This window comes from Paramisgurnus dabryanus, chromosome 24, assembly GCF_030506205.2.
Source record: "Paramisgurnus dabryanus chromosome 24, PD_genome_1.1, whole genome shotgun sequence".
Taxonomy (NCBI): domain Eukaryota; kingdom Metazoa; phylum Chordata; class Actinopteri; order Cypriniformes; family Cobitidae; genus Paramisgurnus; species Paramisgurnus dabryanus.
The window spans coordinates 23,959,350-23,982,384 of record NC_133360.1 but is presented as its reverse complement, the minus strand read 5'-3'; the positions used below and the strand labels follow the sequence as shown (position 1 = coordinate 23,982,384).

The window sequence follows — 23,035 nt, the reverse complement described above, 5'->3', positions numbered from 1 at the left end:
ATGCCTTCCAGAAAATGTTCTTCTTTAAATATATAAACATACAATATATCAAATGAAAGAACAGACCCTCTGCTTTCAAACAAAAAAAAAACGTTTCATTCTACCTTCAGTGATTCTTTTGCAATCAGCTTTTGAATATGGGTAGGTTTCTGCAAAAACACCACGTTTTGAGCAAAAGGCAGAGATAATTCCATTTTTGTGACAGACTTTTCATAGAGATCCCATTCAGAGCGATCTTTAAAACAGACACGGACATGCAGCCGCTTGCTAAAGGGCAATACTTCCGCTTTTAAAAAGTTGTTGAAAAATGCAAGAAAAGTGGGCAGACCTCAACTGAGTTAGAGGGGACGAACTGAGCTCGTACCAAGGGTGTAGTGAGATCGTAACAAGGGCGTGGTGAGCTTGAACCTGCTTACATTTCGCCATACCGCTTACGTCACGCGGTACCGCAACAGGAAAATTCAACTGCAGTAGCCACCGTTCAACCTAAAGAGGGCAGCACTCATATATTGTAGCATTGAAACACTTTATACCCAAATGTCAAAAAAGTTACTCGAATCAATAAACAGCATTAATAAAGCCCCATTCTTACAGATCATTAACTAAAAATAGTTGGTTTAGGATTTAGTTACTTTTTAACAAACATGCCTTACTAAAAACATCACTTGTGTGCGTTTTGAGGAAAAAAGAGCACTGATGATTTTTTTTTAAGATTTAGTGCAAGTTCAGTTTGAACACCTCTAATCCCTGTCTGGAAAACCGCCCCCAAGAGTTCAGGGTTAATCTGATGGTAAATAAACCCTGGTTTCTGGAATATACACCCCAGCTGAGACCTTTCAGATTTTTTATGGTATTTTCGAAAATATGACACATTAATGCAGATTTTACTAAAATTAACCAACCTTAGAAATATACAAAAGTAAAAATCAATTCACATCACTAACACATTATTTATAAAAGTAAAACAGTGACAAGGACCTTTAATTTGCCAAATATACACTTTTATTTAACTACAATTCTGAATGTTTTTCTCAATAAATTCAGACGTCACAGGCACACATGGAATCTTAGGCTAGCCAAGGCTGTGAAGGATCCATCTAGGGATCCTTGGTTTCAGGGGAAACAAATGCCACATGGAGGCTGCACGTGAACGAGCCTTTGAATTGCATGGAACTGCCTTCTTCATGGCCCGGTGAAGTCACTGGCCTTCAAATACAGCCTTCAAATGACGAAGCCCCTGAATTGGGATGCATGGTGGAAGTGATCATATCCGTCTTGTTGTGTAAAGATGTGAGACATTTGATTTTTATAATCTTTCTTGTTTCCGTCCCCAATGTACGTTATGAGGTGTGATTGTAAAGCTGTAAACTGCATTGCACTGTAGCCTATATTACTGCATGCATTACTTTTAATTAACAAAAGTGTTTGTTTAGTTTTTATCCCAAATAATGTTGTGACTACTATTTATAAAACACATTCCTGTAATATGTTACAGTTACAGTGGCATAGCTTTGTATTATCCACATGCTTTGAATGTAAAATATATAATGGCGGTGGACAAAAGCTACATTTCTAAAATATAAAATAAGTAAACGACTTATTGAGTACGTTTACATGCACAGAATAAGCGGATAACTATCAACAATCAGCTTATTACAGAAAACCGTTTTCATGCGTTTACATGCAAATCAATAAGCCAGCTATGCAGACAAATGCGTTTACATGGGACTTGAAGACTTATCAGTTTTCTCGCAGGCAGTGACGTCACCACCTATAGTACATAATAGTCGATCAAAAAGCCGACGGCATTTCTGTCTTAAGCTGTACTGTTGTATCTCTTGTGTGTGCAGAACCTGTAAATGTAACATGAGCTTCTATTTTAACAGTTTCTCTGACAACTGCTTTTGTCGAGCGGAGACTTTTATGCGTTACTTTGCACTTACTTCTGTGTGTGACGTTTATCTTTCATACGCGGAGACATGCGCACATGGACAAAACCGTGAGAAAGCCGGTTAAGGTGTTTACATGCCACGCAAAATCGGCGTAATGAGCAAAAAACTACCTGTGCCGATCGGTTTTTGCTTACGCCGTTTATGAGCTTTCCCCGATTAAAGAAAACAGTTTTACGCGTTTACATGACCCCACGTGTTATCAGTTTATTAAGCATAATCGGCGTAAGACTGTGCATGTAAACGCACTCAATGACAAATCCTAAACAACAAATAAAATGTATCAGTGCTTAATTCTGTAGTTATTGTAATTCATAGAAATTCTGTGCTAAAATAACACTGTACAACCTACTGTATACAGAAACAAAAAATAAATTAACTAAAAACACAAGATAAAATCGAACACTGCTTAACATGATGCAACAGATTTCTAACTAGCAAGTAAACCATAAAAGATTAACCAATACATCTATCCGAATCATCTGTAACTGCTAAAATTACATTGACATACAGTATTAGAAATTTCTATGTGAAATTGCAAAATGTTTTAAAAGCATCATGGCCATAAGTAAAGCATTGCTCATAGCTGTTTTTCATTCGGAAAAGCATTATGCTGCGTTTACACCAACCGCGGTAGAGGCGTGAATCGCGAGTGATTTCAATGTTAAATCAATGAGAAGAGGTCCCACGGCGGAAGAATTGTTTGGCGTGGCGCGGAAGACGTGTTTCCACCTCATTCGCGCGTCTAAGGCACGAATTGAGCGTTGTGCGCGGTAATGTTGCTTTTTGTGCATTTTGTGGTTCACGCGAATTTGCGGCTGACCCCCGAGTTAAAAAATTTGAAATTTGACGGAATTTTGCGTCGCGTTAACCAATCAGGAGCCTGCTTGCTGCTGTGGTGGCAGCCCCGCCCGGAGTCACTCATTCAACCAACGCTTGATATTGTCCGTAAGCAGTCACCCGGAGCTATATGACACAAGTTCTTATTTCTATAGAGGAGACAGGAATAAAAAGGACTTCGCTTGGAAGAGTGTCAGTGAGGACATTGGGCTACCTGGTAAGTTGTAATACACACTTCACTTTTGAGTCACGTGACGTTTATCGACCCGCGCCGGTTATTTTTCCCCTATAGTAAGGTTACCAAATACAAACCGGTAACTCTCTCGATAAATGCACAATCAACATCACTCATCTTGCAAACAGACAACCGCACAGCACTTGCCCCTCCCACAAGAAGCGGATTTTGCCTCTGACGCCCGTCAAATGCTTGCTTTTTCCGCGCGTCTACTTCGCTCTACACACGCGAATGCATTCAATCTGTTCAAGCGGCAAACTAGACGCGGTAGACACGATTTTGACGCCTGAAACGCGGTTGGTGAAACTTAGCATTAGATCTCTAACAATCTTATCACAAATTCACATTTGACACAAACGCCTAATGTTCATATTTTGAAAGTTCCTCCATAAGATACTCTCAAACTTGGAAAGTCGTCTGGATAGGTGTATTACTCTTCTGGTGTTGGATAAATTGGCAGGGGGTCCATGGTGTCGGTGAACTAAAGATGAGATTTGCTCACTTTGGCTGAAATTGGAAGGTGTTTCTCTTCATGATGAGACTCTGCGAAATGACAAAAAAATTTCAATGAATCTTTTTTATTTGTTAAATATCACAAACAAGTCAAATTAAAGGAAAACACCACAGTTTTTTTAAATATTTTACTATGTTCTTACCTTAACTCTTAATCTTTGTGTTAGCATTTAGCCTAGCCCCATTCATTCCTTAGGATCCAAACAAGGATGAATTTAGAAGCCACCAAACACTTCCATGTTTTCACTATTTAAAGACTGTTACATGAGTAGTTACACAAGTAAGTATGGTGGCACAAAATAAAACATGGCAATTTTTTTAAGCAGACAAAAAATTAGAACTATATTGTAGTTTGCAGCACTTCAACCTCTGCACGCAGTAAAATCATCACGACTACTCCCCCTCTCGCTCAAACTTCCGTCAATATTACTCCGCCCAAAGTTGAAGTGCTGCAAACTAAGTGCTCTTCCGCCATACAACATAGTTCTCATTTTTAATTCGCTTAAAAAATCGCCACGTTTTATTTTGTGCCACCATCATTACTTGTGTAACTACTCATGTAACAGTCTTTAAATAGGGAAGACATGGAAGTGTTTGGTGGTTTCTAAATTCATCCCTGTTTGGATCCTAAGGAATGAATGGGGCTAGGCTAAATGCTAACACATTCACAACGCATTGTACAAAGATTAAGTGCACGCATTGAAAAAATATAGGTATGTATTAATTTATCTAGGTTGAGGTAAGAACATGGTAAAATATTGAAAAACGGTGGTGTTTTCCTTTAACGAATTGATAATCACTCACGCCTTGTTAATTCATCAGTAATGCGACTTTGTGGTTTCACGTGGTCTGCAAATGATGTGTTTAGAAACTGATGTTTGAGCCACATTGCACGGTCATCCTCAAACGATTTTCTCTGTAAGATAAAGAACGATCAATAAAATGTTTTTTCTGACATTACAAGGTCTATAATAAATAATTATCATGAGTCAGAACCTCATGGCCCAATCTGATGGCAGCCTCTGTGAAATTTCTTCTTTCCATTTCAAAGTTTTTCCTCTGTTCCTCAAAAACTCTCCACTCTTCTTTCAAGCGTTCCTTCTCTTCCAGCATGTAGCAATCATTCAGGACAGCTGCAGTCTCTTCATCGCAGGGCGTGTTGAGCTGTTGCTGTAAAAGCAATGCAATGTTTATGTTTTCTACATATGACAGTACCCTTGGTTCCCTTTCAGTCGGTCACTACGACGTCACGTCGTGACCGACGAATTGGGAACTCGCTTAGAGAGACCAATCTGCTTCGAATACTACTAAAACGCCAATGAACTTGGCATTGAGATATTTGCATAATGCTGGCGCCGCCCCGCCAGGTGCGTATATAAGCAGCAGGTGCAAATGAGGAAATTAGCTTTTTATCGCTTCGAAAGCCGGCAGTATCTGCTACTGAGAAGCTACTCTACTCTGGTGGGATTCGATTGCTGAAGTTGGTTGGACTAGCAGTACCACAGCGGACGCTTCGCTTAATTCCACGACTCTACATCTTTATTTTGTTTTGAGTTTTGTGTGTGCGTTGCCTTCCTGTGCGCTCATCAACTAAGCATCTGAGTGAATTTCCCTAAAAGAGTGATACGAGAGAGCTTTGTGCCTTGTTAAAGGCAGCCACTCTCTCGTATATCCGGACATCAGCGTCCTTTTCAGGATGGCTTTTCGTCCGTGCGATCTTGGGTGCGGCAAGTACATGGGTCCGAAGGACGGTCACGAGCGTTGTCTTTCGTGTTTGGGCATCGAGCACGCAGAGGCAGCGTTCGCTGGGGGTAAGTGTTCTCACTGCGAGAACATGTCCCTTGTGGATTTGCGCAGACGGTTGTCTTTCCTCCGGGAAAAACGCAACCCTCGTCATGCGAGTGCTGAACGCCGCCACGGTGCGGCTGTGAAGCTCTCAAAAGACGACCTGCGCATCACTGTGCTGAGCCGAGCGGGGGATTCGTCCTCAGGCTCTCAGCCTCCTCATCCACAGCCGGTTGATGTGCCGATGGAGACTTCAGCATCGTGTTCTACGATGTCTCTAGAATCCATCGTGCCGCCCTCCGGGTCCACCGACGCCGCAGCATCCGAGGGTGGGCCTCCTCCCCCTGACGTGGACCCCGACGCCCTTCCTCCCTCTGGTCGGGTTGGGACGCCGGAGTTCGATCCAGAGATGGTGGCCGTGCTCGCTCGAGCGGCGGAGACCGTAGGGTTAGAGTGGGTTCCCCCCCCTCAGCCCGAACCGTCCCGCCTGGATGATTGGTTCTTTGGAGCTGCCCGGGTTTCACAACCCTCTCCACCGGTGCCTTTCTTCCCCGAGGTGCACGAGGAGCTGACTAGAACCTGGAAGTCGCCGTTTTCCATGAGATTACGGCCGTTTCAGCCCTCCCCCCTCACCTCCCTCACCAGCGGAGCCGCTAAGGGTTATACGGGGATCCCTCCCGTGGAGCGTGCTGTCGCGATGCAGCTGTGTCCGGCACACGCTCCCTCTTGGAAGGACCGCCCAACCCTCCCCTCTCGTGCCTGCAGACAGTCCTCCGGTTTAACGGGCGCTGCCCACCAGGCATGTGGAGAGGCGGCCTCAGCCCTGCACGCAATGGCGTTGCTGCAGGTTCACCAAGCCAAGGCCTTGAGGGATCTGCACGAGGGAGGACACGACTCGCCTGTCCTTTCGGAGCTCCGGGCTGCCACTGACCTGGCTCTTCGCGCTACGAAGGTGACAGCGCAGGCGATTGGTCGTGCCATGTCCACGATGGTGGTCCAGGAACGCCACTTATGGCTATGTCTGGCTGACATGTCGGAAGCGGACAAGAACAAGTTTTTGGACGCTCCAGTGTCACAGGCTGGCCTCTTCGGTGAGTCGGTGGAGTCTTTTGCCCAGCAGTTCTCCGCCGCCCAGAAGCAGACAGAGGCGATCGCACAGATCATGCCCCGGCGCAAGCGACCTGCATCTCGCCCCCCAGCGCCGGCGGGCCCGTCTGCTCCTCGCCGAGGGCGCCCTGCGGCGGCTGCCTCCGCCCCCCCCACTAGAACATCTTCCAGGCCACGGAGGGGGAACAGCCGCCGACAGCCCGCCCCGCCCGCCCCACCCGCTTCCCGTGGTAAACGGAAGACGAAGCGGCCCTGAGACGGGCGACCTGGATTGGGATGGGATCACTCTACGGGAGACGGTGATGGCATCGCTCCCTCCACCGGTAGAGGGCCGGGTGGAGAATCTTTGGTTTCCTTTTGTTTCTGTTCCGCCGGCTTTTCAGCCGGTACCCACAAAACCACAAAAAGAGTGCATTCCTATTCCTTCTCCAGGTCTTCAGAGGATCGAGAGAGATGTGAGCGGGCATTCACATGCTCTTCCTCCCTCTCCTCTATCGCCAGCGGGTGTTCTGAGGAGTTCCAGCTCTCCGCTGAGGAGACGGGACCACCAGCACCCTCTTCGGAGTCTGTGCTCTCCGCTGAGGAGACCAGACGACCGTCACCCTCAGCGGGCTCAGGTCAGTGTCACACACACACATACTGTAGATACTTATGCTGTCCCAGCAGACGTACCGGCAGTACCACCTGTCCCGCTCAGCCGCCCCACCGCGGGTACCCCGACAGTGCCGTTAATTCCCCTCGTACGGTCCCTGGGGGCGTGGCTTCAGCTTCCCAGCCCGTCTCGTTGGGTTTTACGCACTGTTCGCCTCGGTTACGAAATTCAATTCATCCGGCACACACCCAAATTCTCGGGCATTCGTTTCACCACGGTGAAAGCGTCCGATGCACACGTACTGCGTGCAGAGGTCGAAGTCCTGTTGGCGAAGGACGCGATCGAGCCGGTCCCTCCAACCGAGATGAGATCGGGCTTCTACAGCCCGTATTTTATAGTACCCAAAAAAGGCGGTGGGTTGCGACCGATCTTGGATTTGCGCGTTCTGAACAAATCTCTGCAGAAGAGGTCCTTCAGGATGATAACACCGAAGCAAATATTCAATTCAATTCGCCCCCAAGATTGGTTTGCGGCAATAGACCTGAAAGACGCGTACTTTCATGTGTCCATAATCCCTCGTCACAGACCGTTTCTCCGGTTTGCGTTCGAGGGACGGGCATACCAGTACAAAGTTTTACCGTTCGGGCTATCCCTCTCTCCCCGTGTGTTCACGAAAGTAGTGGAGGCGGCGTTAAAACCCCTCAGAGAGAGCGGCGTTCGCATATTGGCTTACCTCGACGATTGGCTTATAATAGCGCATTCTCGACGGACGCTGTGCGAGCACAGAGATTTAACGCTTCGGCATCTCGCCCGTTTGGGTCTTCGGGTCAACTGGGAAAAGAGCAAACTCTGCCCCACGCAGAGGATCTCTTTTCTCGGGATGGAACTGGACTCGATCGATTTATCGGCGCGTTTGACAGAAGAGCGCGTCCAGTCAATTCTGACTTGCCTCGGTTCATTCCGAGGGAAGAATGCGGTCCCGCTGAAACAATTTCAGAAGCTCCTGGGGCATATGGCTGCAGCAGCGGCCGTGACACCGCTCGGACTGCTCCATATGAGACCGCTTCAGCGTTGGCTTCACGATCGAGTCCCGAGGAGAGCGTGGCGCGCCGGCATCCATCGTGTAACCATTACACCTGCGTGTCGCCTAACATTCCCCCCGTGGTCGGACCCCGCGTTTCTCAGGTCCGGTGTGTCCATGAGACAGATCGCTCAGCATGCTGTTGTACACACAGATGCGTCCGACACGGGCTGGGGTGCCACGTACGACGAGCTTACAGCTTCAGGGGTGTGGACAGCACCCCAGTTGCACTGGCATACCAATTGCCGAGAGTTGTGGGCAGTATATCTGGGACTCGTACGCTTTGCTACGGAGCTGCGAGGGAAGGATGTACTAGTACGCACCGACAACACTGCGACCGTTGCGTATATCAACCGTCAAGGCGGTTTGCGCTCCCGTCACCTGTCGCATCTCGCTCGTCATCTCCTCCTTTGGAGTCAGAAGCATCTGAGGTCCCTTCGTGCCATTCACATTCCGGGCTCGCTCAATACAGCGGCGGACGCGCTTTCTCGAGCGGCGCGCCCCGGCGAATGGCGACTCCACCCCCAGACGGTCCAGCTAATTTGGAAGAAGTTCGGTCGTGCGCAGATAGATCTGTTTGCGTCGCCGGACGATACCCACTGTCGCCTATTTTATTCACTAACCGAGGGCAGCCTCGGCGTGGACGCATTGGCACACAGCTGGCCTCGGGGGATGCGCAAATACGCATTCCCCCCAGTGAGCTTAATCGCACAGACACTGTGCAAGGTCAGGCAGGACGAGGAGAACCTTTTACTGATCGCCCCATATTGGACGAGCAAGAATTGGTTTCCAGAGTTGATGCTCCTCGCGACAGCCCCTCCCTGGCGGATTCCCCTGAGGAAGGACCTTCTTTCTCAAGGAGGGGGCACATTATGGCACCCGCGCCCCGACCTGTGGGATCTCCATGTGTGGTCGTTGAGCGCGCGCAGGGTTTAAGTGATTTACCGCAAGCGGTATCTAACACAATCAACGCGGCACGAGCTCCGTCTACGAGACGGGCTTACGCGTTTAAATGGAACCTTTTCGTCACCTGGTGCTCTTCGCAACGCGAAGACCCCAGAGAATGCCCTATTAACTCCGTGCTTTTATATCTTCAACATAGGTTAGACGGTAGGCTGTCACCCTCCACCATTAAAGTTGATATCGCTGCTATTTCTGCTCATCACTCACTTATTAACGGCAGAACAGTTGGCCAGCATGATTTGGTTGTTAGATTTCTAAGAGGCGCTCGTAGGCTAAACCCCTCGCGCCCTCCTTCTATTCCTCCCTGGGACCTGTCCATGGTGCTGAAAGCCCTGCAGGCCCCCCCGTTCGAGCCTTTGCAGTCTGTGAGTCTGAAGCTTTTATCAATGAAAGCTCTGACCCTGCTAGCATTGGCCTCAGTGAAGAGAGTAGGGGATTTACATGCATTCTCTGTTGACGACTCGTGCCTTCAGTTTGGTCCTGCTGCCTCAAGCGTAACATTGAGGCCCAGACCAGGTTACGTGCCCAAAGTTCCCACTACTCCTTTCAGAGATCAAGTGGTGAGCTTGCAAGCGCTGCCTCCGGAGGACGCAGACCCAACCATGGCTTTGTTGTGCCCCGTACGCGCACTGCGACTCTACGTGGATCGCACGCAAAGCCTCCGGACCTCAGACCAGCTCTTTGTTTGTTATGGTGGCCAGCAGAAAGGGAAAGCTGTCACTAAGCAGAGGATGTCTCATTGGATAGTTGATACTATCGCCCTGGCTTATAATCTTCAGGGTATTCCTTGCCCCTTTAATTTGAGAGCGCACTCCACACGGAGCGTTGCCTCATCTTGGGCTCTAGCTCGTGGTTCCTCGCTAACAGACATCTGTAGAGCTGCTGGTTGGGCGACACCTAATACGTTCATTAGATTTTACAGTGTTCGTATTGAGCCTGTATCCTCTCGTGTTCTTTCCTCACCAGGGGGAGCACGGAGAACAGTCTCACAGGTCGGCTTGCAGCCTCCATCTGATGCTTCATAACTGTATCAGTATGGACGGCCTTCAGAACAAAAATGCGTAATGGTTTGAATTGTTCTTCCTCCGCTGCCTTGGCAGCCTTTGTTGCGGAGCATTGGCTGTCAGCCTTCACTAGCTGCATCCTCGCGAACCTACGTGTTGGCTCGGGCTCCACATTGTGTCCCACCGGGTTCCTTTGTGAGTATTTTCCGTGGGGTTAATCCTACTAGCCCACGTTTCCCTTAGCAGAGCACTGCTTTGCTTACACAGCCACGGCTGTCATTTTTACCTCAACTACGGTTGACTTTCGCCCACCATTAACCCTTAAGACGGGTGGTGGCTTCCGCAGCGTTCCTATCCCGCTCAGGTAGGGCGCTTCCCAGTCGCTGGCACTTCCGTGGGGTTAAAGGAACATCTAGTGCCCGGCCTTCTGCCTTAAAACCTAATTCTCCTTATCCTTAAGTGGAACCGGAGGGCTTTACGCAGACACTGGAAGAGGTCAGCCCCTAGTGGCGTTTTGATAGGGATTCCCAATTCGTCGGTCACGACGTGACGTCGTAGTGACCGACTGAAAGGGAACGTCTCGGTTACGGATGTAACCCTCGTTCCCTGAAGGAGGGAACGGAGACGTCACGTCCCGTCGCCACAGGTGCTGCCACCTGCTGTTACGGCCGGTCACACTTTCCGGCTTTCTCAGCGAAAAAGAAGCTAATTTCCTCATTTGCACCTGCTGCTTATATACGCACCTGGCGGGGCGGCGCCAGCATTATGCAAATATCTCAATGCCAAGTTCATTGGCGTTTTAGTAGTATTCGAAGCAGATTGGTCTCTCTAAGCGAGTTCCCAATTCGTCGGTCACGACGTGACGTCTCCGTTCCCTCCTTCAGGGAACGAGGGTTACATCCGTAACCGAGACGTTTTCCTGAAATGAACATCTTCACACTGCAAAAAAATTATTTTCAAGAAAAAAAAAACTGTTAGTATTTTTGTCTTGTTTTTAGTTAAAATATCTAAAAATTCTTAAAATTAAGAAGCTTTTTCTTGATGAGCAAAACAACCCAAGAAAATAAGTCTAGTTTTTAGACCAAAGATATAAAATTTAAGTGATTTTGTGCATAAGACAAGCAAAAAAAAACCTGCCAATGGGGTAAGCAAAAAATCTTTAACATTTTTCTTAAACACTAAATTCAATGAAATTCAAGAAAAATTAGCTTACCTCATTGGGAGATGTTTTCATTTTTGCTTGTTTTATGCACAAAATCACTTAAATTTGATATTTTTGGTCTAAAAACTAGACTTCATTTTTAGATATTTTTACAGAAAACAAGAATTTTTTTGCAGTGCATATTTACTGTTTTTGAAAAGCCTTCTAAATTTTGTGCCAAAAAAACAAATTTAGATTTTTTTTATGTAGATTGTTTACAAATGTCTGAAGCTAACCCTATACATTTTGGGCCACAATTTAGCGGTCTAAGAAAAATTCCAGAGATCATAAAATATGTCTCTTTTATAAACCAAAGCAAAATTGAATTAATTATCCCTTTGCTTACTTGTAGAAGTTGCTGCTGTGTCTGAATGAATTCTTTGCACTGCTGAATTTCTACTCTGAGCTTTTCAATCTCCTCTTCATGGACTTGTTTGGTAATCGTCTCATCACTGTCACCATCTTGCACTATAGATGCTGCAAAAAAAAAATTCAAACAGAAGTGACATGGCCATGGATTTTGAGATTAAATTGAATGCAACCTGGCCAAAAAAAATTATGCTAGTATGCGTTTGACCATATAGAAGATATTAGATATAAAAAGAATAAGCACTCCTATTACTATGAATAGGGGACAGTGCAATGCTCAATAAAGACTCTCTGGTGACAGTATCTAAAAGTACCTTGAATTTTTTTTTAGAACAGAACAATGACCGCTTAGGAAACAAAAGTTTTTATACAGTTGATGTCAGGTTTCATTTTTGCTCTTTCAAGTAGACTTTAGTTTTGCATGACTGAAATAACTACGGTACCCGGACAGCGTGACTTCCTTAAAGGGACTTTGACCATATGCCTGTGTATACCTTGGCTGTCCAGTTTCTCAACATGGTATTTTAATTTTCTCCACTGCTGACGAATGCTATTGGTGAGTTTCTCTCGGGCATGATCACATGACATCTCAGGATGTTCTTTCAATAAGTTCTCCTCATCATCTGAATTAGCCTGCTAGACAGAGTTTAGAAAGACACAAAAAACAGGTACACACTCTTTCTTTTTGTTGGTAGAACTTTTAGTATATATATATTAATAAATATATATATTAATACATTTTACATTTTATATATATATATATATATATATATATATATATATATATATATATATATATATATATATATATATATATATATATATATATATATATATATATTAGGAATTTAATTTGTTAGTGCAAGGTTTTAATAGAAAAATTTAAAGGGGACATGCAGAAAGACAAAGTTACACACACACGCATACACGCTTACATTCAGTCAAATTTCTATGGCATTTTGTAAAAACAAACATTTCAAAATGCTTCAAAAACTACAAAAAATTCTACTATTTAAATCATATTTATTTTTGATGTCCTTTCTAATGTTTATATAAACATAAATTCATAAAATGTATCACTGAAGTAGTGATGTGAGCAGTTGGCCACATCCAGTGAAATGAATGGGTCTCTATGGGCCTCTGCTGGTCGAAATTATTTATTTCCTAAACTGTAATTCTTTTATGTTCTTTTTCCAAACACCTGATGGCTGAATTCAACACATAACATCTAGATCAATATCTAAAAACAATTTAAATCAAATTTAGATCATAATTTATGTCAATTTTTCATAAAAATTTGATTAAGGGGACATTTAAAGGGGACATTTCACAAGACTTTTTTAAGATCTCAAATAAATATTTGGGGTCCCCAAAGTTGTATGTGAAGTTCTAGTTAAAAATATCATATAGATCATTTATTATAGCATGTTAAAAATGTGCCGTTTTTGGGTGTGTACTTTTAAATGCAAATGAGTTGATTTCTCTGCATTAAATGGCAGTATCATGGTTGGATAGTTCAGATTCTGACATCACAATAGGAGTCACATTTTAATGACCTTTGTTTTTACATGCTTGCAGAGACTGGTTTACCAAAACTGATCTTTTACACAATTTCTATATTATAGCACTTAAACATGGAAATGTCAGATTTTCATGATAAAAAAAATCTTTAAGATAAGGTTAAGAAAATATTCTTAATACTCACTGTTATAAAATAATCTACAAAAAAGATTGAAAGCAAAGTTTATATTTTTTACGTATTATTAATATGATAAATACTCGAATTTAAATGCAGTACATAAACAGAAATATTGTTTTTTATGTTAAAAAAGCTCTGCGTCCTGTGAGTTTGAGACCCATGCTTTAAAAGATGTGTGTAAACGCATGCACAGATTCCAGAAAATCATTGGCAGCGTAAATAAATCAAAATAAAAAGATTCCTGGACAAATGTATTTTCTGTAATCTGTGTGTGAAAAGGGCTTTAATGAAACCATCAATGTTATGGAGATGTAAGTCTAACCTGATCTACATTATTGCTCTGTTTCTCTTCATTTTTTAATATCTTCTTTGAATTTAACACCGCCATCATCTCTCTCTTCATCTGCTGCAGCACTTTCTTCAACTCAATGTTTTCCAGCATTAGCTCCCTCTGCCGATTATCAAATTCATTTAGAAGTGTTTTGTACATTTCTCCCTCATGTCTAAAAAAAGAATAAACACATATTCACATATAAAAGACACAAACCAGATCTTATATACATCTTATATGGTTTAAAAAATATCTTCAGAATAATGCATGTTACTCAAAATCTATGTTGGTATTCTCCATTAGTTTTAATTGTTTGTACTTTGCTCAACTCTTTCGCCACCATTGACGAGATATCTCGTCAATCAAGAGAAAACGCTTCCCTGCCAATGACGAGATTTTCAGTCTTTCCGCAATACCGCTATTATCCACCAAGTGGCGCCCTTCCGCAACTTTTTAAACCAGGAAGTATTGCCCTATGGCAAGTTGCTGAATGGGATCTCTATGAAAAGTCCATCACAAAATGGAATTATCTCTGCTTTTTGCTCAAAATGTTATGTTATGGCAACTTAAAAAAAAAAAAACCGCTGGCGGTGAAAGAGTTAATAACCAAAAATTTTAAATTAATAACCACAATTTTTTACATTTAAATGCAATAATCAAACCAGATGACAATGCCTGAGAAGCAAATGTTATTTTTAATGTTATAGAAAAAAATCTCTTACCTTGCTTCAGTTTTCCCAGTTTTCCAAAGAGATCTTTTCCCATCCGGCCTCCCAACATAATTCAAAACTTCCATTCCTGACAGAGAGTACACATACAGTATAAACAAACTGAGCATCCAGTGGCAAGAAAAAGTATGTGAATCCCTAGGACTAAATCTGATCCTCATCTAAGTCACAACAATAGACAAACACAATGTGCATAAACTGACAGCACGCAAATAATTGAAGTTTCTTGTGTCTTTTTTGAAAACACCCATTCAATATTCCCAATACTGGAGGTAAAAGTAAGTGAACCCATAGACTAATTACTTAATTAACTTATTTGTGTCAGAAATAAAATGAGTTCAAAAGTGTAGTTTAGTGCTAATTTGATTAATAAAAAGACACTTAAACATTGTGAGAAGCATCAGCTCTTTTGAACCATTTAAAAACTGCACGTTCACTTATGTTATACTTGGATAAAATTTAAATTAGTTTGATGATCTGAAACACTAAATATATTAATTATTTATGCAATATATATATATAGATATCTGGAAGGGGGGCAACACTTCACACCACTGTATACAGTAGATGAAATACGTACCTTGTTTATCTTTTCTGGCAATAAGTAGCTGATTAAGGCGTTCCTTTACTTTGCTGTACTCCCTTTCTCTTCTCTTTATATCGTGGTTGTACTGTGTGGCACGGCTCGCAATGACACCCTGCAGCCTTTGTACCTGTTATAGCACCAAAAGTATTTTTGATCACATTATTATAGAATGCAAAAACTATACATGATTCTCTAAATGATTATAAATAAAATTATACATATATATAAATAAAAACTATAAATGATTCTGATTCCACAAACCTCTTCTTTTGCATCTTTTAGGCAGTTTTGTAATGTCTTCATAGTTGTTTCCAGTTGACGCTCTCTCTCATGCAACCGCATGTTTTCTTTCTTCGAAATTTCAAGCTGGTCCTACAAAATATTGAAAATTTATACGTTAAACCATGGATGTGAAGTTGTGTCTTTATTTTCCTATCAGGATGCATATTTGAGTAAATGGCTTCTGAAATGAGAAAAAATGTACAGCGGGAACTGAATTTGTCTGGGAACTATCTGGATTGTTGAAAGTTGAGTGTTTCTAGGAAAACAGGACAATGATCAACTAGAGCGAGTCTACAATAGCTCCATCATAACTTGTGACAGATGCTAGAATATAAAAGTTTTTTTTACATAAGTTATAGGTTTTCATTTTTATAGAATACCATCGTCGAAGACATCATTTGAAGATAAACGTAGGTGTTTATGATTACAATAAGCCCTTAAACGGACAGAATGGAGCGAGGAAATCATCTGGAAATCTTTTAATAATTAGAATAGAAAATAAGTAGAGAAGATGTCCGGTGTTCTGTCGAAGTCTGTTCACTCCATGTGTTTCTTATAGCGTTTTTATCACATTACAATTATAATTTATTCAGAATAGAAAAGCAAAAATATAATTTTTTTTAAAAATATTTCATAATTTTTTCATTTTCTATTATTTCTTTTTATTTCCTTATATCTTAGCTTATGTCTTCTTCCTATTTGTTCTAAAATTATTCTGTTTACATACTTAATAAATATATAAATATAGCACACACAGATGATGTAAAGTGTTATTAATATATAAACAGGTCTTTTTAATGTATGTTTAAACATAATACTTTTATAATAGTTTTAGAACAAACACGTAAGATAAATATAAGGAAGAAATAATAGAAAACAGGAAAATTATGAAATATTAAATAAACGCTGTTATATATAATACATGATAGTATTGCTTTTATATGTACTTTAGCGATTCAGACTGTAAAAATAATTGATTTAGCAAAAAAGAACAATACAGATACATTACATACATGCATATCAGTAGCCAAGCCATTTAAACTTTTTATCCATCTAAAAAATAAACGTAACGTGATTAAAACGCTATAAGAAACATTGCACTAAAGGGAAACATAGGGGAATCAGACTTCGACAGAACACAGGATCCATAAAAATCACGGTTTAATGCTAAAACACTTCACAACCCTACTGCGGAGCAGTCACTTTCTGCAACCAGTTTGGCTCCGCCCACAAAAAACGTCATCTCTGTTTGCAAACACGAAATTGGTCTATAAGAGAATGTAAACAAATGTTTTAAATAGACGTCACTCTAAAATGCTTGATTCTGATTGGCCAGTCGCGAGATTTCAAAGTATGTTATTCTAAAATGACAACCACCTGAAACTAATAACATAAGTCATTTTGACAGGTATAGTTTAAGATTACACAAAAATTATGTAAATGGGTCTTTTAATAACATATATGTGACCCTGGACCACAAAATCAGTCGGAAGTTGCACAATAACCAACAAAACATTGTATGGGTCAAAATTATAAATTTTGCTTTTATGCCAAAAATCTTTAGGATATTATCTAAAGATCATATTCCAAAAAGATGTATTGTAAATTTTCATATATCAAATATTTCTGTGAGTGGATGCAGCTAAAACCAAACAAAAACGGAAAAACTTGCTTGGTCGCTTGGTATCTTTGGAAACCTTAAAGTGTCCTCTTTTTACTCATATTCCCCAAACAATGTCATTACAGCAGTAGGCCAGTAGAGAGCGCCAAAACAAAGCTGTTTATTACCAATAAACATTAGTTTTCCTAATGAGTTAATTTGGAAAACTTTAAAAGGGGACATGTCACAAGACTTTTTTAAGATGTCAAATAAATCATTGGTGTCCCCAGAGTACATATGTGAAGTTTTAGCTTAAAATACCCCACAGATAATTTATTATAGTATGTTCAAATTGCCACTTTGTAGGTGTGAGCAAAAATGTGCTGTTTTGGATGTCATCTTAAATGCAAATAAATTGTATCTCTGCAGTAAATAGCAGTGCCCTGGTTGGATAGTGCCGATTAAGGGGCGGTATTATTATAATAAGATCCCCTTATGACATCACAAGGGGGCCAAATTTCAATGACCTATTTTTTCACATGCTTGCAGAGAATGGTTTACCAAAACTAAGTTACTGGGTTGATCTTTTTGAAATTTTCTAGGTTGATTGAAGCACTGGGGACCCAATTATAGCACTTAAACATGAAAAAAGTCTGATTTTCATAAGGGCATCTATTATGCAAAATCCAGTTTTACAAGGTGTTTGGACATAAATGTGTGTTGGCAGTGTGTGAACACAACCACCCTACTATGAAAAAAATCCACCCGCTCCTTGTTTTTTAATCCCCATTAAACCAAAACAGTCTCATTAGACATGACATTTGGATTTTCTTATCAATGTGAAGTCACATTGATAAAGCCCCGCCCACTTACAGTCCTGCATTACCATAGTTTCCACCCTCAGCGAGTTGTACTCTGTCTACTAGATACTATTGTCTCAGACTGTATTAACCAGATCTATTTTAACTGAAAGCGCTCACTGTCAGTTTGTAAGGAAGTGAGGAGCTGTAGCTCATTTGCATTTAAAGGTACAGACATTAAAACAGCGTGTTTTTGCACCCACCCAAATAGGGGTGTTTTGGACATGCTATAATAAATTATCTGTGAGGTATTTTCGAGCTGAAACTTCACAAACACGTTCTGGGCACACCTGAGACTTATATTACATCTTGTAAAGCGGCCATTACATGCGCCCTTTAAAGGTGTTAAATTTTTTTGCATCCTCAAAATCCATATTTTTAAATAGTTGTATCTCGGTGCCACTATCATAACAAGCCATACATCAATGGAAAGCTTATTTATTAAGCTTTCAGATGGTGTATAAATCTCAATTTCAGAAAATTGATCTATACGACTGGTTTTTGTGGTCCAGGGTCACATATGACATTATATTTACAAATTATTAAACCAAATTGTGTGTTCTTGACATTTGAATATCTTGCCTTATCTTAAAACTGAAAGTAAATGAATTTTCCTTACGGAAGGTCTGCATTTATTAAAAATGAGCAAATGAAATATTTCAAAACACTATTTAATGTTTCTTATCTGAGGTAACTATCCATGTTATAAGGCAGCAATTGTTATCATGAAATAAGATCCTTTAGTGTGCTACAACACCCGCTTCGCATCGGGTCCTGATCACACTGTCGAAAATTATTTCTGCGACAACAACCTGCTGCCTATACATTATCCCTTACATATTACACATTAAATTGCATAACAGCATACATAAAGAGAGGTTTTATAAATATCTAATACCTTTAGTCTTGAGTTGGTAAGATGTTGATAGTGGAGGTCACTGCTGGACTTGAGCTGCTCTACCTCCAGCTCCTCTATCATTTTAACAGCTTGACGGTGCAGCCGCAGCAGGTCATGTATGTTATTTAAAGCAACCACAGCATCTAAATCACGGATTCCCTCCGAGTTACGGAAAATCGGTGGAAAGCCCAGTGATGACAATTCCTGTGAATAAAATAAGTAAAGGTACAGTACATAACAAAATAACTTGTGTCTTGGTAGTTGTGTTACCATGTTTCCTGTTATCTGGAGCATCTACCTGATTGATGTATAAAATGCACTCAGAGATATTGTCCGCTGTGCAGAAGTTGCTCGAGACATTTAGAGAACTTTGAGGAGACATCATAGATGGAGTGTATAGCCGTGAAGGAGACATTTCTGGAAAAAAACCTGAAACAACACACATAATTTCATTTTAAAAGGTTACTTGTATGCAATAATCTATGATAACGTTTGCACTGTTGAACACGAAGGTTTTTACAAGGTTACATTTGTGCCTGAGGTGATGGGTTACAGCAAATCTAAATGAGGTTATTCGAGAAACTGATCCTTAAAATAACTTTTTGGGTCACCTTATCTTCCCTTCTCTCATGAGACTTTGGCTATGTGGAGCATGGAGAGTAAAATCTGTTACTTATACTATATTTATATGGCCTGATGACTTTATATAGACAATTGATTCATAAACGTAAAATAAGACGAATCAAACCTAATTAGTTAATTCGGAAAATGTAACATTTCATTATTAACACACTCTCATGCCATTCCAATTTCACTTTCTGTAGGTTATCATAAAGACCAGGGGTTTGTTTATAAAGTGTGCGTATGCACAAAATGGGCTGGAAACGTGCGTACGCCAGTTCCCATGCAAAAAATGTGATCTATAAAAAATGGGTGGGATCAGAGGATGATTCATGTACGCACAATTGCAGGTGATCTGTGATTTATAAAGAGAACATTGCTTTGTTTTATAAGTCTTAATATTTTTTGCTGTATGTCGTTTTTGGCATTTGTGCGTAGACCTTTAGTAAGGATCCTACAATTTTATATATGAGACCGAGGTCTGTCAAGCTCCAAAATTTAGAAAAAACCTTTGAAGCCCCAAAAAATCCATAGCAGCCATATGTTTGCTCGGTACACCAGATGCACACATCAACACCCAATGACTTTAAATGATGTCACTTATATACCACCATTAAAGGGACATACCATAAAATTTTGACTTTTTCATGTTTAAGTGCAATAAATGGGTGCTCAGTACTTTTATCAACCTAGAAAATGTGAATAAGATCAACCCAGTAACTTTTGGTAAAACATTCTCCACAAGCATGTTAAAATAATAGATCATTGAAATTTGGCTCCCCTGGTGATGTCAGAAGGGGATAATACCGCCCCTTAATCTGCACTATCCAACCACGCCACTGCCATTTAGTACAGAGAGAAGCTCATTTGCATGTTAAATGACACACCCAAAGCAGCACATTTTTTAATATTGCAATTAAATGTATATTTTACTCATATAATGAATCTCTAATAAAAGATATACAGTACACGAGAATGTTTTTATTTATTTTTTTCCATTTAAAAATATTTTGATGAGTCTTGAGATTATATCTGTCTAGGTCTTGAAATGAAAACGATGACACTAATATAAAGTTATCAAACTATCAAAAAACAAAAACACCACATGTTGAAAGCAAATCAGACTAAATAAAATAAATAAATAACTAAATAAATGTAAAAAGCATTTGGAAAAATATGCTAATAACATGAAACAAAATATGAATTAATTCGTTTTAAATAGACGTTTATCACGTGATAACGTAAACAAATAGTCCATATTTGCATTAAACGTACCCTCCTGATGACTGAACCACGAAACTGAATTATCAAAAGTAGGTTAAGGTGAATAAAAGGATTTCGATAAAGATGATTAACAATTAAAACGACATTTACATCTTAATACATCTTAATGTTTAGGGACATCACACTAACGTTACTCAGTCAGTCCTGGTAAACACATGATTACGATTTTACCTCAGAATCAGATGTTAACTTATAAACGACCCGCGGTTCACTTACTGCGTGCGATCTTTTGGCATCCAAGATCACCATTTACATTTCACGATCCCATTTTTCGCCATTCAGCACAGATTTAACGTTTTCCCGGTAAGTTTATGGAATAAAGCTTCTTGTTGTGCTACGTAACATTGATGGATAAGCGTGATGCTCCTCAGATCAACCTTGAAAGAAGACAGTCGCAAGCAAACACGTCGCCAAGCAACGAACACGGGGGCGTGTCATTGGCTGTCTCCCTGCAAAAAATCCACCAATGGCATTTGTCGTAAACATTGCAGGTGCAATAACCTAAACTAACAAGTACTACAAAAGTAAGTTGTGTTATGAAGTTAATCATAACCAGTCAATAAAAATGAAGTTTATGATGTCACTACACTACAAATTTATATATATTCATACACTCTTAAAAATAATGGTGCTTAGAGTTTATTCACAGTGATGCCATAGCAGAACCATTTTTGGCTCCACAAAGAACTTTTCATCATTTCTTTCTTACATTTTTATAATCTAAAGAACCTTTTTTTTCTTCAAAAAACTTTTTTTAAACAGAAAGGTTCTTCATGGAACCATTTAGACAAAAAAGGTTCTTAAATGGCACCGTGAAGCAACTTAATTTTTAAGACAAAGGACATGTATAGGCTAATGTATTATTCATCAGACAAATGACATGTATATACATTATACCTTATACATGTACATCATGTTGAAATAATAAGAGATACAATAATGATAATGATAATACACTGCAAAAAAATGATTTTCAAGTAGTATTTTTGTTTTGTTTTCAGTAAAAAATATCTAAAAATTCTTAAATTAAGATGCTTTTGAGGAACAAAACAACCCAAGAAAATAAGTCTAGTTTTTAGAACAAAAATAACAGATTTAAGTGATTTTGTGCATAAACAAGGCAAAAAAATCTGCCAATGGGGTAAGCAAATTTTTCTTGAATTCATAAAAATAAACATACATCTACTAGTAAGGCACAACCATTTATTGTAACTACAAAAAATACAGACTATACCTATTTTCAAATCCTCCTTACAAATGTGCAAAACATTTTTACTACATCCATGTCTGTTCATAGAACAATGAGAGTAGCAGAACATCGATCAAATGTAATACCTAACATATACACTACCAGAAATTAAACACGTGCTATTGTAGCAGATAAGTTAATTGCTAACAAGAACAGGATATCTCAGTGACCCATCCTCCTGAAACAGAGAATGTCTTTTCGCCTCCAGCCACCAAGTCGTGATTTCACCTTTACCCTGTTAAATAAAAAGCCACGATGAATAAATCTCATCCAGTGTATCGTAACACAATACTTTTAAAGACAACAGCAAAAAGGGGGCGGGGGAGAGATGGGGGTGCCTTTGCTTGTGAATAAGGAACAGACATGATTTAAGTGAAGTCACAATGCCAGCTGAGGCCAAGCCCTAATTGATACATTGCACAGCTGAGCTGAGGTCTTGAGTTCAGTCTCGTGGGACCATAAATCCCCTGGTCTGTATTCTCATGTGATTATGCCATCATCTCAAGAACAGAAAGATCAATAACAGATCGATTTAGGGATCTAAACACAAATGTGCAAAATAATAACATTTTCAAGACAATACTCATGCAGAAGAATATTTTATTGTTAAACTTTTTGACTGCATTCTTTTTTTACATTATGCTGACCTTGTAAATTATGTGTCAAAATACTTGATTATGCTAACTAAGCCCACAACATCTTTTTTGTTTTATTGTTCACCAGGTGAAAATTGTACTTTGAATTAGTTTGTTCACAATAATAAAATACATACACTTTAAAACATGTATATTTCGTTAAAATAATTATGTTGCTTTTAATTTTTTTTTTTTTAAATGTAACAAAATGTATCATCATATTAATCATGATGTCATGCTGGAATGCATAGTTTATGAGAACAGGTCAGTTATCCATGGCAACCATACAGAGCAAACCTAAATATTTAGCCATGCTACATTTACAACAGTCAAACAATGGCAAACGATTAACACAGTGGGTGGCTACTTAGCATTTCCTGTACGCACACACGCAAGTATTGTACAATATAAACAACTTTCCATCTCACCTTCACAACATTGAGAGACCCACGGCACATCAGCACATATCCTCCAAGTTTGTGTAGCAGATCTGTTGTGGAGCCACTGCACTGAATCTTTAAAGCTAAAGGCACAATATAATAATAAAAAAAGAAAATACAAGAGGATATGTAGGTTTTATAATAAAAGATCACAAAAATAATATTAAGTTCCCTAAAGACTTT

The 23,035-nt window shown here is 40.3% G+C and overlaps 1 protein-coding gene across 2 annotated transcripts; it reads right to left on the bottom strand.

Moving 5' to 3' along the window:
- Nucleotides 1-995: 995 nt before the first annotated feature.
- Nucleotides 996-20,950, bottom strand: LOC135740961 (afadin- and alpha-actinin-binding protein-like). Of its 2 annotated transcripts, none has more exons than XM_065259559.2 (12): nucleotides 20,745-20,950; nucleotides 18,922-19,052; nucleotides 18,624-18,827; nucleotides 15,245-15,355; nucleotides 14,978-15,110; nucleotides 14,392-14,467; nucleotides 13,661-13,841; nucleotides 12,134-12,272; nucleotides 11,617-11,747; nucleotides 4,534-4,707; nucleotides 4,342-4,453; nucleotides 996-3,567 (listed from the first exon to the last, which is right to left on the bottom strand). In XM_065259559.2, the coding sequence occupies exons 2-12, from the start codon at nucleotides 19,036-19,038 to the stop codon at nucleotides 3,506-3,508; spliced, it is 1,440 nt and encodes a 479-aa protein (XP_065115631.1). In that variant the 5' UTR covers nucleotides 19,039-19,052; nucleotides 20,745-20,950; the 3' UTR covers nucleotides 996-3,505. The 2 variants fall into 2 exon arrangements, with proteins under 2 accessions (XP_065115631.1, XP_065115629.1); XM_065259557.2 differs by having other exon boundaries at nucleotides 997-3,567; nucleotides 12,134-12,275.
- Between the last annotated feature and the right edge of the window lie 2,085 nt (nucleotides 20,951-23,035).

Excerpts from the sequence above, each read along its gene's own strand:
- LOC135740961 (XM_065259557.2), bottom strand. The coding sequence starts at position 19,038 with ATGTCTCCTTCACGGCTATACACTCCATCTATGATGTCTCCTCAAAGT. Across the intron at positions 12,276-13,660 it reads AGAGCAATAATGTAGATCAG|CAGGCTAATTCAGATGATGA; the intron begins GTTAGACTTACA and ends AACTCTGTCTAG. Across the intron at positions 3,568-4,341 it reads TACTGATGAATTAACAAGGC|AGTCTCATCATGAAGAGAAA; the intron begins GTGAGTGATTAT and ends GTCATTTCGCAG.